Raw genomic sequence first — 14,790 nt, forward strand, 5'->3', positions numbered from 1 at the left:
TAAAATGTTTCAATTTAAGTGAATTGCATCTGTAGCACTTAAGGCAAAATTTATTACCGTATTCATGTAATGGCTATGCTATATATACTAGGTAAAAGCCTTTACAAATATTCAATCTGAAAATTGTAGGATTTGGAAAAGAAGAAATGAGTGTTAAAAGAGAGGAAATAAGTGTAAAATAAAGTCACTGTATCCATCTTTTTTTTCTGGATATTCAATGTATAACGTTTTTAACAAATCGCAATTATTTGGCTAAATACTTTTTTAAAAGAACTGTCAGCACAGAATGAATGTTCAACCCAAGTAGAGGCGCTCATGGCGGCCAATCATTTAAATATTTCTCCTCACCTAGTTATTTAACCTCTTTCTCCGCCGCCCTTTGATCACCCTTTTCTTTGATTGACAGCTCTGGCTTCATAGAGCCAGTGAAGGGTGAAGATAGATGGAAATCCAGCAGGTGGGAATGTGCATTTAAATGCTTGGTCCCGCCATGAAACACCAAGTGCCTGTACATAAAATTACATCCATGTTGCCCTGAGCTATACTAGTGGATACAGTATCAACCAAATACCAGACCGGACCCTATCCTGCTTGGCAAATCAACAACTCTTGAAAAGAGTATTATTTGATGCAGTATGCTACCCTTGTTTTTAGACGGAATGTGTCATCAGAAAATGATGATCTGTTTATTTCTTTTATTTTGATATTTTTATATAATTTCTATCATGTATCTTATGATTTATACATTGGCCAATGAGGCTAGTCTAGACTCCTACCTTCTGATGTTTCAGGAAATTCACAAACATTAGAAGCAATAGAATGTTTAGAATTGAGCTAAAAAGATTTTCATTGGTCAGTCCAGCATTAAACAGGTTATTTAAGATTTTTATCATTTTTGTGCATGGAGTTAAGAAATTACTGGCAGTTTGTTGCTAAATACCTGGCTGTTCTGCGTTGGGATAATCTCTGCCAGATCAGAGTGGTTATGAACGGCTCCTGTTGGTAACATTGCTGCTTCCACTGACATCACATTGATGCTCTGTTAACGGGGCATCTCTGCCAATATCATGCTGATTGACAGCTGGCTCCCCGCTGCTTAACTGTGGGGAGCCGGCTGGCAATCAGCATGATATTTCTAGTGATGGCCCTATTGACAGAGCAGCCCAGAAGAGAAGGTGCTCTTATGTTAATGAGAGATAAAATGAAGCAGGTATATCACCAGCTGAGCCAGCAGAGATCATCCCATACAGAACAGACAAGTAGTTAACGGCTCAAAATTCCAGAGTAGCTGACAGCACAACTGGTTGTGAGATGCCGTCCTAATTCCAAGGACCAAAGTGGAGATGTACATACCCAAAAGAAATGAAGGACAGCATCCAATCAAGGTGAAAATACGATTATTTTATGGTGCTAAATGCATTTGGCACAATAAAAGAAGCGTATTTACACCAGAAGTAGTTAACGGCTATCTGCCTGTTAGTTCTTAGCCCATTAAAAAAAGCCCTGGATAACCTCTTTAAGTCCATTCAAGCCAGGACAGCTTTCACTTCAATGGCCGACATCCTCGGCACCTCTGACATTTACTAGGCCCACAACGTCATGAGGTTGTATGCGGCCTTGTTGCTGGTAAATCCAAGTGCCAAGGATTTCAGCTGTAGAAGTGAAGACAGCTCTTATTTGACTTCCATATAAAACTACACTGGATGTAACCTAGGCAATGTGAGTCTTTTTTCTCAGCTTTATTTCTATTTTCAGAGTGAGAGACAGACTATATAGTCACTCTATTCTCTAGATGGAAATACTGAACGGGAAACTTGTCTATTAAGTCAAAATTCCCTAATGGGGTGTTTAATAAAAAATTTGATTTTTCTAATTAACGCAACCCTTGAAAAGTAATTCTTTTAAATTATATCCTGTTATTTTTGCCCACTGTGATCCTCTAAGGGTATATTGAAGTCTTGCCTATATTTCTATGGCAGCCGTATGGGTAATATTCATGCATGCTTCTCATTACTTTCACATGATATAGTTAAAAGTGCTACAAACGTAATTGTTGTCCCAATGATAAAAGGTCCAAAGTCCTATAGAATTGTCAGCAGCAAAATTACTTACTAAGCAAATGAAATCTATTTAAATGCAACCGTGTCGGATTGCATGAGCAGCCCTTGGGTGATTGTGCTTCCAGCTGCAATCACTAACGTATTGTCTGTTCACAACTACTGTATGAATGCAGAATTGACCATGACACTTCAGAGCATGAGATTTATTTATATGGTGACGACGTCCGTTTCTGAGATATTCAGTATGTTAAGCTATTTAACTTTGCAGTCATTATAATGAAGATCTTTCTTTTTATGAAAAGTAGAATTATCCAAGCAGTGTGGGCAATAAAAATAATTTATCGTCAATACTGTCTCGCTACCAGAGCTGTAAATTTAATTTAGGTACTTGGTGTAGTGTAAAGTGAATGACCAAGGTCTCCAGAATAGCACAGTAGGATTTCTACAGAGTTTCCTCCCAAAAGTGAGATTGACAGAGAAAATAAAAATTGATCCAGAACATTAATATTTATTTCATAAGAGTCTTTTAATAATCTTTTTAGTTTTATTTTATGTGCTCTGGCGCCACCTCCAAGAATTTACATGTCCTCCTTCAATATAATACTGTCAATACGGACATTATAACATGGTTTTCGCTAGAAATATCTGAGATAGTAGATGGGCTAATTTGCTCTCAGTTTGAAAAGTCATTTGCAAGTTTAATTTTTTTTGGCTTTACCCACTAAATGCTTAATTGACAGAACTATATTATAGCGCTGTGAAGTCTAGATCCAAAATACATCCCTCATAAACTGCCATTCTGCACTGTACCTCTGTATATTGAAATTGAAACACCAAGAAGGAAAAGGAGGAATTATAAAAATCACAGAATTGATAGCCATGTGACTGATCTGCAAATAATGAAATAATAGAAACAAAATGTTCTACACATCTCGGTTTAGTTAGTATTAAGTAAGAAATAAACACATTTACACTCCTTGGCACACTATCAATGAGGTTATTGATGGTTATCTGAGGAATGCTCTTCCACGTTGAATGCACTCAGGCAAATCATCAAGATCCACTGCTGGTAGCTCCCTTTGAAACTGTTGACCAATGATGTTTCAGATGTTCTCAATGTGAGGCAAGTGTAGAGATGCTGCAGTCCATGGAAACACATTTAGTCCATGCAGGCTGCTCACAGCAGCATGAGCAACATGTGGTTTGGTTTTATTGCTTTAAAAATGGCTCATGAGCCAGTTTTATATGCTCTTCTGAATGCCTCTTCATGGCATTGCCCATGTGGTCTCCAGTTCAGATTCCAGTTATCACTACAACCAAGATGAAAGCAGGACTCATTGTTGATGAGGATATCAGTCAATTCGAGCATCCATTGCTCTTTTGCTCACTGACATAATAGTCTTGAGAGCTGTGGCATGACGTCAATGGAAAACCTGTGCTGGACTTATGGTCGTAGCCCAGTGCTGTGTAAACACCTTCTAATGGCATCTTCTAATGAAACTGTTTGGCACTTTAGTCTTGGTATGTGACATATTGCCCTCATCATCTCCCGCCTTGACTACTGCAACCTCCTGCTCCGTGGCCTCCCCTCAAACACTCTCGCACCCCTCCAATCTATTCTAAACTCTGCTGCCTGACTAATCCACCTGTCCCCCCGCTATTCCCCAACCTCTCCTGTCATGATCCCAATGGCAGGGGATCACAAAAAGGACAAGCACAGATACAAACAAGCTCTAGGGCGATGGAACCTGAGCTGACCGCGACCCTGAACCTAACACACAAATAAAAGTAGCCGGGGAACGTGCCTACGATGATCCTAGACGTCTCGCTCCAGCCGAAGATCTAACTTCCCCTATCAGAAGAAACACAGACCTCTCTTGCCTCCAGAGAAATACCCCACAGCAAATAGCAGCCCCCCACATATAATGACGGTGAAATGAGAGGAAAGCACATACGTAGTATGAAAACAGTTTCAGCAAAATGAGGCCCGCTAAAGCTAGATAGCAGAGGATACAAAAGTGAACTGCGCGGTCAGCGAAAAACCCTTCAAAAAACCATCCTGAAATTACTTGAACTCATGTGCCAACTCATGGTACATGAAAAGCAATTTCAGCCCACTAGAGCAACCAGCAGCAGAGAATCACATATCTGCAGGCTGGACTAAAAACCAAATTAAGCAAAACACAACACAGGAAAATCCAAACTTAGCTTGTCCAGAAGGTTCTAGGAGCAGGGAGCAGAGGTAACAAGACACACTGGATACATTGATAACCGGCGAGGAAATGCCAGCAAAGCCAGGTTAAATAGGAAACTCCCATATGCTGATGGAACAGGTGGAACCCAGAAACCCAGGAAAGACAAGTCACCCAGTACCATCAGTAACCACCAGAGGGAGCCCAAAAACAACTCACAACAGTACCCCCCCCTTGAGGAGGGGTCACCGAACCCTCACGAGAACCACCAGGGCGACCAGGATGAGCCCTATGAAAAGCGCGAACCAAATCATCAGCATGAACATCCGAGGCAACCACCCAAGAATTATCCTCCTGACCATAACCCTTCCACTTGACCAAATACTGGAGTTTCCGTCTGGAAACACGAGAATCCAAGATCTTCTCCACAACATACTCCAATTCTCCCTCCACCAGCACTGGAGCAGGAGGTTCAAGAGAAGGAACAACAGGTACCTCATACTTCCGCAACAACGACCGATGAAACACATTATGAATAGCAAACGATGCCGGGAGATCCAAACGAAACGACACAGGGTTAAGAATTTCCAAGATCCTATAGGGACCGATGAACCAAGGCTTGAACTTAGGAGAAGAGACCTTCATAGGAACAAAACGAGAAGACAACCACACCAAGTCACCAACAAGAAGTCGAGGACCCACGCGGCGATGGCGATTAGCAAACTGCTGAGCCTTCTCCTGGGACAACTTCAAATTGTCCACCACATGACTCCAAATCCGATGCAACCTATCCACCACCATGTCCACTCCAGGACAATCAGAAGGTTCCACCTGACCAGAGGAAAAACGAGGATGAAACCCCGAATTACAAAAGAAAGGAGAAACCAAGGTAGCAGAACTAGCCCGATTATTAAGCGCAAACTCGGCCAGCGGCAAAAAGGTAACCCAGTCATCCTGATCAGCAGAAACAAAACACCTTAAATAAGTTTCCAAGGTCTGATTAGTTCGTTCAGTCTGGCCATTCGTCTGAGGATGGAATGCAGACGAAAAGGACAAATCAATGCCCATCTTAGCACAGAAAGTCCGCCAAAATCTAGACACAAACTGGGATCCCCTGTCAGAAACGATGTTCTCAGGAATCCCATGCAAACGAACCACATTCTGAAAAAACAGAGGGACCAACTCAGAGGAGGAAGGCAACTTAGGCAAGGGTACCAGATGAACCATTTTAGAAAAGCGATCACACACAACCCAGATGACGGACATTTTTTGAGAGACAGGGAGATCCGAAATAAAGTCCATGGAAATGTGCATCCAAGGCCTCTTCGGGATAGGCAAAGGTGACAACAATCCACTGGCCCGAGAACAGCAAGGCTTAGCCCGAGCACAAACCTCACAAGACTGCACAAAAGAACGCACATCCCTCGACAAGGAAGGCCACCAAAAAGACCTGGCCACCAAGTCTCTAGTACCAAATATTCCAGGATGACCTGCCAACGCAGAAGAATGGACCTCGGAGATGACTCTACTGGTCCAATTATCCGGAACAAACAGTCTCTCAGGCGGACAACGATCAGGTTTAGCCACCTGAAACTCCTGCAAAGCACGTCGCAAGTCTGGGGAGACAGCAGACAAAATCACCCCATCCCTAAGGATACCAGAGGGCTCAGAATTTCCAAGGGAGTCAGGCACAAAACTCCTAGAAAGAGCATCCGCCTTCACATTCTTTGAACCTGGCAGGTATGAAACCACAAAATTGAAACGAGAGAAAAACAGTGACCAACGAGCCTGTCTAGGATTCAGACGCCTGGCAGACTCAAGGTAAATCAAATTTTTGTGATCAGTCAAGACCACCACACGATGTCTAGCACCCTCTAGCCAATGACGCCACTCCTCAAATGCCCACTTCATGGCCAAAAGTTCCCGATTACCAACATCATAATTCCGCTCAGCCGGCGAAAACTTTCTAGAAAAAAACGCACATGGCTTCATCACTGAGCCATCGGAGCTTCTCTGTGACAAAACCGCCCCCGCTCCAATCTCGGAAGCATCACCCTCAACCTGAAAAGGGAGCGAAACATCTGGCTGACGCAACACAGGAGCAGAAGAAAACCGGCGCTTAAGTTCCTGAAAGGCCTCCACAGCCGCAGGAGACCAATTAGCAACATCAGCACCCTTCTTAGTCAAATCCGTCAAAGGCTTAACAACACTAGAAAAATTAGTTATAAAACGACGATAGAAATTAGCAAAGCCCAAGAACTTCTGTAGACTCTTAAGAGATGTAGGCTGCGTCCAGTCACAAATAGCCTGAACCTTGACGGGATCCATCTCAATAGTAGAAGGGGAAAAAATATACCCCAAGAAAGAAATCTTCTGGACTCCAAAGAGACACTTTGAGCCTTTTACAAACAAGGAATTGGCCCGCAGGACCTGAAACACCTTCCTGACCTGCTGAACATGAGACTCCCAGTCATCAGAAAAAACCAAAATATCATCCAAATACACAATCATAAATTTATCCAGATATTCACGGAAAATATCGTGCATAAAGGACTGGAAGACTGAAGGAGCATTAGAAAGTCCAAAAGGCATTACCAAATACTCAAAATGGCCCTCAGGCGTATTAAATGCGGTTTTCCACTCATCACCTTGCTTTATTCGTATAAGATTATACGCACCCCGAAGATCAATCTTAGTGAACCATTTAGCCCCCTTAATGCGAGCAAACAAATCAGTCAACAATGGCAAAGGATACTGATATTTTACGGTAATCTTATTCAAAAGACGATAATCTATACAAGGCCTCAAGGAACCATCTTTCTTGGCCACGAAAAAAAAACCTGCTCCCAAAGGGGACAAAGATGGACGGATATGTCCCTTTTCCAAGGACTCCTTAACATAATCCCGCATAGCAGTATGCTCTGGCACTGACAGATTGAACAAACGACCTTTATGAAATTTACTGCCCGGAATTACATTTATAGCACAATCGCAATCCCTGTGAGGAGGAAGCGAACTGAGCTTAGGCTCCTCAAAAACATCCCGATAGTCAGACAAAAACACAGGAATCTCAGAAGGAGTAGATGAAGCGATAGAAATCGGAGGTGCATCATCATGAACCCCCTGACAACCCCAGCTTAACACAGACACTGATTTCCAGTCAAGGACTGGATTATGAGTTTGTAACCATGGCAGACCAAGTACTAGAACATCATGCAAATTATACCGTACCAGGAAGCGAATCACCTCCTGATGAACGGGAGTCATACGCATGGTCACTTGTGTCCAGTACTGAGGTTTATTCATAGCCAAAGGTGTAGAGTCAATTCCCTTCAAAGGAATAGGGACTTCCAGAGGCTCCAGACTAAACCCACAGCGATTGGCAAATGACCAATCCATAAGACTCAGGGCAGCGCCTGAATCCACATAGGCATCGACGGAAATGGATGATAATGAACAAATCAGAGTCACAGACAGAATGAACTTAGACTGTAAAGTACTAATGGCAACAGACTTATCAACCTTTTTTGTGCGTTTAGAGCATGCTGATATAACATGAGCTGAATCACCACAATAAAAGCACAACCCTTTTTTCCGCCTATACTTTTGCCGTTCACTTCTGGACTGAATTCTATCACATTGCATTATCTCAGGTGACGGTTCAGACGACACCGCCAAATGATGCACAGGTTTGCGCTCCCGTAAACGCCGATCAATCTGAACAGCCATAGTCATAGACTCATTCAGACCAGCAGGTGCAGGGAACCCCACCATAACATCTTTAATGGCCTCAGAAAGGCCATCTCTAAACTTTGCAGCCAGAGCGCACTCATTCCACTGAGTAAGTACCGACCACTTCCGAAATTTTTGACAATAAATTTCTGCTTCATCTTGCCCCTGAGAGAGGGCCAACAAAGCTTTTTCAGCCTGAATCTCTTGGTTAGGTTCCTCATAGAGCAAACCCAATGCCAGAAAAAACGCATCTGCATTAAGCAACGCAGGGTCCCCTGGTGCCAATGCAAATGCCCAATCCTGAGGGTCACCCCGCAGGAAAGATATAATTATCTTGACTTGCTGAGCAGGGTCTCCAGAGGAGCGAGATTTCAAAGAAAGAAACAACTTGCAATTGTTCCTAAAATTCAGAAAACGAGATCTATCTCCAGAAAAAAACTCTGGGACAGGAATTCTAGGTTCAGACATAGGAGCATGTACAACAAAATCCTGTATATTTTGAACCTTAGTGGCAAGATTATTCAGGCTGGAAGCCAAACTCTGGACGTCCATGATAAACAGCTGAGATCTGAGCCATTCAAAGATTAAGAGGAGGAGGAAGTAGCCAGGCTGCAATAAGGCTAGGCAGCAAACTCTGAGGGGAAAAAAAAAAAAAAAACTTCCTCAGACTACTTATCCTCCTACTTCAGCCAATACAATTAACACTTTGTGGGCCGGTTATACTGTCATGATCCCAATGGCAGGGGATCACAAAAAGGACAAGCACAGATACAAACAAGCTCTAGGGCGATGGAACCTGAGCTGACCGCGACCCTGAACCTAACACACAAATAAAAGTAGCCGGGGAACGTGCCTACGATGATCCTAGACGTCTCGCTCCAGCCGAAGAGCTAACTTCCCCTATCAGAAGAAACACAGACCTCTCTTGCCTCCAGAGAAATACCCCACAGCAAATAGCAGCCCCCCACATATAATGACGGTGAAATGAGAGGAAAGCACATACGTAGTATGAAAACAGTTTCAGCAAAATGAGGCCCGCTAAAGCTAGATAGCAGAGGATACAAAAGTGAACTGCGCGGTCAGCGAAAAACCCTTCAAAAAACCATCCTGAAATTACTTGAACTCATGTGCCAACTCATGGTACATGAAAAGCAATTTCAGCCCACTAGAGCAACCAGCAGCAGAGAATCACATATCTGCAGGCTGGACTAAAAACCAAATTAAGCAAAACACAACACAGGAAAATCCAAACTTAGCTTGTCCAGAAGGTTCTAGGAGCAGGGAGCAGAGGTAACAAGACACACTGGATACATTGATAACCGGCGAGGAAATGCCAGCAAAGCCAGGTTAAATAGGAAACTCCCATATGCTGATGGAACAGGTGGAACCCAGAAACCCAGGAAAGACAAGTCACCCAGTACCATCAGTAACCACCAGAGGGAGCCCAAAAACAGAACTCACAACACTCTCCCCTCTGTCAATCTCTGCACTGGTTCTCCATTACCCAACAACTCCAGTTCAAAACCCTAACCATGACATACAAAGCCATCCACAACCTGTCTCCTCCATACATCTGTGACCTCGTCTCCTGGTACTTACCTGCACTCACAAGATCTCCTTCTTTACTCCCCTCTTATCTCCTCTTCCCACAATTGAATGCAAGATTTCTCTTGCCCATCACCCCTACTCTGGAACTCTCTACCACAACATATCAGACTCTCGCCTACCATCGAAACCTTAAAAAAGAACCTGAAAACCTACCTCTTCCAACAAGCCTACAACCTGCAGTAACCACCACTCGAATAAGCCACTGCACGACCAGCTCTACCCTCGCCTATTGTATCCTCACCCAACCCTTGTAGATAGTGAGCCCTCGGGGGCAGGGTCCTCTCTTCTCCTGTACCAGTCGTGACTTGTATTGTTTAAGATTATTGTTCTTGCTTTTATTATGTATACCCCTCCTCACATGTTAAGCGCCATGGAATAAATGGCGCTATAATAATAAATAACAATATTATTTTACTTCTGCTTTCAGTTCACAAATCTGACAAGTGTTGATGAGAACATGCTTGCTTTGTTCAAGCAAAGCTTTGTGAAAGCAGCACATGGATCTTATCTCAGATCTTCCCCAAGGCTAGCTGAGGAGTAACTATGGCACTCTGTAAGGAGCCTCAGCACTGAGCTTCTCTGCACATGTGTGGAGAGAAGCTCGGAGCTGAGGCTCCTTACAGAGTTCCTCCCTTGTTTTTGAGGTTTATAGCCCTGTCTTTTTTAGCATTTATTTTTATCATTGTCTTTTATTTTCCAAAAATAAAATTTTTCTTTTTAAATTTATTATTTGTGAGATGGAATCACTTCTTGTCTAGCGGCAACTGACTGCAATAGACTAGATTGGCTTACTTTGTTTGAAGTGTCTAATAATAATAAATAATAATATTATTTTACTTCTGCTTTCAGTTTACAAATCTGACAAGTGTTGATGAGAACATGCTTGCTTTGTTCAAGCAAAGCTTTGTGAAAGCAGCACATGGATCTTATCTCAGATCTTCCCCAAGGCTAGCTGAGGAGTAACTATGGCACTCTGTAAGGAGCCTCAGCACTGAGCTTGGTAATTGGAAGCCAGTGGAGGGATTTGCAGATGGGAGAAACGGGAGTAGTGAGGAGAGAGGTGGTTTATTCGGGCAGCAGAGTCAAGGACAGACTGGAGTGGAGCAAGGGAGTTAGCGAGGAGGCCACAGATGAGGGTGTTGCAGTAATCAAGGCAAGAAATGATGAGGGCATGCAGAAGAGTTTTAGTAGATTGAGGGATGAGGAAGGGATGGATTCTGGAAATATTTTTGAATTGGAGGCGACAGGATGTGGCAAGAGTTTGGAAGTGCGGTTTGAAGGACAGGGTAGAGTCGAAAGTTACTTTGAGGCAGCAGATTTCAGGTGCGGGAGAGAGCGTGATGCCATTTACCATAATAGATACGTCAGGTAGGGGAGATACGTGAGATGGAGGAAAGATGATGAGTTTGGTTTTGTCTACTTTGAGTTTTAGGAAGTGTGAGGTGAAGAAAGAGGATATGGCTAATAGACACTTTGGGATTCTGGACAGCAGACAGGAGACATCTGGGCCAGAGACATAGATCTGAGTGTTATACAGGTGGTACTGGAAGCCAAGGGACTTTGAGTTGTCCTAGGCCAATGGTACAGATGGAAAAGAGTAGGGCCTCAGGACAGAGTCCTGGGTAGGATGAGGAGGTAGTGTGGGAGTGGGAAACGCTAAATGTGCGGTTGGAAAGGTATGAGGCAATCCAGAACAGGGCAAGGTCTTTGATGCCAAGGGAAGAAAGTACCTGTAAAAGTAGGCAGTGGTCGGCTGCGTCGAAGGCAGATTACCGGTCGAGAAGGAGGAGGATGGAGAACTGTCTGGTAGCTTTGGCTGTGAGTAAGCTATTAGTAATTTTGGTCAGGGCAGTTTCGGTGGAGTGGTGGGGGCAGAAGCCAGATTGGAGGTTGTCAAGGAGAGAGTTAAATGAGTGGTCGGAGGAAAGTTGAGCATGGACGTGCTTCTCAAGGAGTATGAAAGTAAATGGAAGTAGTGATATGGGGCGATAGATGGACATAGCAGTTGAGTCAAGGTTAGGTTTTTTGAGGAAAGGTGTGATGGAGACAAGTTTGAAGGCAGAGGGGAAGGTACCAGAAGATAGCGATAAGTTGAAGAGATGGGTTAGGGCTGGAATTAGCATGTTAGTGAGGTTGGAGAGCAGGTGGGAAGGGATGATGTAAAGTGCACAGGTGGTGAGTTGTGATTTGGAAAGGAGGGGAGTAAGCTCTCCTTCAGTGATGTTGGAGAGAGAGGTTATTAGGGAAGGGCAGAGGACTGGTATCTGGTAAATAGAGTGGTTGTGGTGGTGGATCAGTAAAGGTTTGCCTTGTTTGGTCTATCTTCTTTTTGAAGTAGGTGGCAAAGTCTTCAGCAGAGATTAGGGGAGTTGGAGGAGGCAGAGGTGGGCGAAAGAGAGAGTTGAATGTGCTGTATAGTTGTTTTGGGTTGTAGGATAATGAAGATACAAGGTTTGTGAAATAGGTCTGTTTAGCAGAGGTGAGGGCTAATTTGAAAGCATGTGTAGCTTGTTTGAAAGCGGTGAAGTCATCTGGCAGGCATGTTTTCTTCCAGCGCTGCCCCATGACCCTGGAAGGTTGTCGAAGTTTTTTGGTGAGATTGTTGTGCCAGGGTTGCCTATTGATTTGTCGCACTTTGCCATGCATGAGTCTATGACTGATGTGAGGGTAGCATTAAAGAAAGCGGTGGGGCTGTCCATATCATGTAGTGAAGATATGGAGGACAGAGGTAGAAGAGTCTGAGAGTCTGTATATGTCTAGGTGTGTGAGGTTTCTGCGAGGATGTGCTAGTGGCTAGACATGGGGGCGGGTAAGGAGGATAAGGATGAGAAGGTGAGTAGATAGTGGTCAGATAGGGGGAAGGAAGAGGTTGTGAGATTAAATAGGGAATAGAGGCGGGTAAAGATGAGATCTAGTGTATGTCCGGCTGTGTGGGTGGCTGTGGAGGACCACTGAGTAAGTCCAAAGGATGAGGTAAGGGACAGGATTTTGGAGGCTGCTGGCTGGCGGGTGTCAGTAGAGATATTAAAGTCACTCATGATGATGGTGGGGATGTCAGCAGAAAGAAAGTGAGGAAGCCAGGTGGAGAATTGGTCAATGAAAGCAGTGGCTGGGACTGGTGGTCGGTATATGACAGCCATTTGGAGATTAGAGGGAGAGTAGATACGGACAGAGTGAACCTCGAAAGAAGGGAGGATAAGGGGATGGGGGTTGGATAGAGTTGAAGGAGCAGTTTTTAGAAAGAAGGAAACCATGTACATATCAAAATGCATTCAGCAAATTTGAAGTATGATACATGGATTTAAAGTCAGGGGAAAAGCAGCAGCGTACCAGTTAGAACAGTGGAAGAGGAGTACATGGGATTCTGGGGTGCAGTGGGTATTCTTGATTAGGAGATAGTTCAGACGTACCAGATAGAAGAGAGTTAGAGGAGTACATGGGATTCTGGGCTGCAGTAGGTATTCTGGATTAGGAGATAGTTAAGACCTACCAGTTAGATCAGAGGACACCACTGTAGTCTCCAGATGCAGCATACAAGTAGCCCCTAATGGGACTTCAGCGCCTCTCATGAAATATTTCCTTTCCTTGCCTTTCTACTATGAGTAAGGTTTGATAAAGACCCAGTGGGTCGAAACGTTACCTTATACAATTGGAATGCCTTATTGTCTCAACTGCGGTGAATCTTTTAATTTTGGTGTTTTGAAAATAAAATTCTAAATTGCTTGCAACTTAAAGGAGCTCTGAGTGTGACTGTTTATCCTTGGGATCGCAGAATAAATGTGGCAGTGCCTGGGAACAGAAGCAGACATCGCAGGAGCAGATCTTGGTGGGATATGACAGTATAGAGATGAGCAAATCAATTTCAAACTAAACAAATTAATTTCAAATCTCAAAATATGCGTTGAGGTAAATCTTAATTTTGAGAGATTCACCATATGGATCAAGTAAAATAGAAGGTGCCAAGCTACTGGATTCTGGAAGACACTAAGGGATTAAACAAATTAAAGTATTATAATCAGATTTTGGCACAGTCACTGCTACTGTCTTGGCCCCACACGGTCAATTTCATTTCACACTGAAATTGTTGATGCCAATTCAATAAAATTTTGGGAGATTCCCTCAATTCTGATCCTAAAACTTTTAATAACTCAGTGGCAGGATATTTAAAACCAGATAATGAGTAATTCTACATCATCATATAACACTGTTATAAAACAGTTGAATTTCAACATCCATTTGCAAAATCATATTTACAAGAAATGTTTTCCTTGAGGTGTTGTCTGTAAGCATAGTCTCCTTTTGTTGCTACAAGATTTAGCTGCAGCAGGTGATGTGACGGGAACCATTATTGATCTTTGTATGTAATCTAATTTGTTGCATGTAATTCAGTTGTTGAGTTCACAACCTCTCATTCTAATGGTTTCATTCCTACAGAGTAAGAGAAAATACTTTGCCCTATAAAATATTTATCATTATTTCTTGTTTTACAGGTGCCTGAAATGTGTAGATGCGCCTTGTCAAAAGAGCTGCCCAACTAACTTGGATATTAAGTCATTCATCACAAGCATTGCAAATAAGGTAAATCCTTCCTGCAGATATGTAGGAGATTCTAAGACACTTCCAGTGGGAAATAACATTATGTTCCTTCATATACAATATAAATGTACATCGTTCTGAATATTATTAAAAAGTTTACAAACCTGAATTTGAAATAAGAATAAGGGCTCCTGCACAGAAATGATCATGGCTTCATATAACTTCTCAGTTGTACTGAGATTTGATAGACCACCTATAAAATTATGTGGGGTCCTTCTGTACCTTAGTGTTGCTACTGAAGGTAATCAGAACAATACAAAGGTTTTATTTGTTGTATTCCTTATAAATCAAACAGAAAAATAATTATTAACTAAATAAATAAATCATGACTTCATATGCTATATTACCAGGAGGGAGTTAAGTAAATTCAGGGCTAAAGGCAATAAGGTTACCTGATGGGGAGGTCACTTGTCAGGAGTTATGTAACATGAAGGATCAGATATAGAATATACAGTTGCTCAAGTCCATGTTTCAAAGACAATTGCCCTACATAAGGCATTTGACTTTCAAAATGAATACAGACCCTGGACAAATATAATCATTTTCCATCTACTGTATGTCATAACTAGATACTGTGACAAAGTCTAGAAGATATAGCACTG

At 42.8% G+C, this 14,790-nt stretch overlaps 1 protein-coding gene across 1 annotated transcript in view; it reads left to right on the forward strand.

Annotated features, from left to right (window-relative positions):
• Window positions 1-14,790, forward strand: part of DPYD (dihydropyrimidine dehydrogenase) — a 1,420,302-nt gene that overhangs the window by 329,802 nt on the left and 1,075,710 nt on the right. The window contains exon 4 of the mRNA XM_069737684.1: window positions 14,083-14,170. Coding sequence (XP_069593785.1) covers window positions 14,083-14,170 — 88 coding nt within the window. The remainder of the gene's footprint in view (window positions 1-14,082; window positions 14,171-14,790) is intronic.

Source organism: Ranitomeya imitator, chromosome 8, assembly GCF_032444005.1.
Source record: "Ranitomeya imitator isolate aRanImi1 chromosome 8, aRanImi1.pri, whole genome shotgun sequence".
Classification (NCBI taxonomy): Eukaryota; Metazoa; Chordata; class Amphibia; order Anura; family Dendrobatidae; genus Ranitomeya; species Ranitomeya imitator.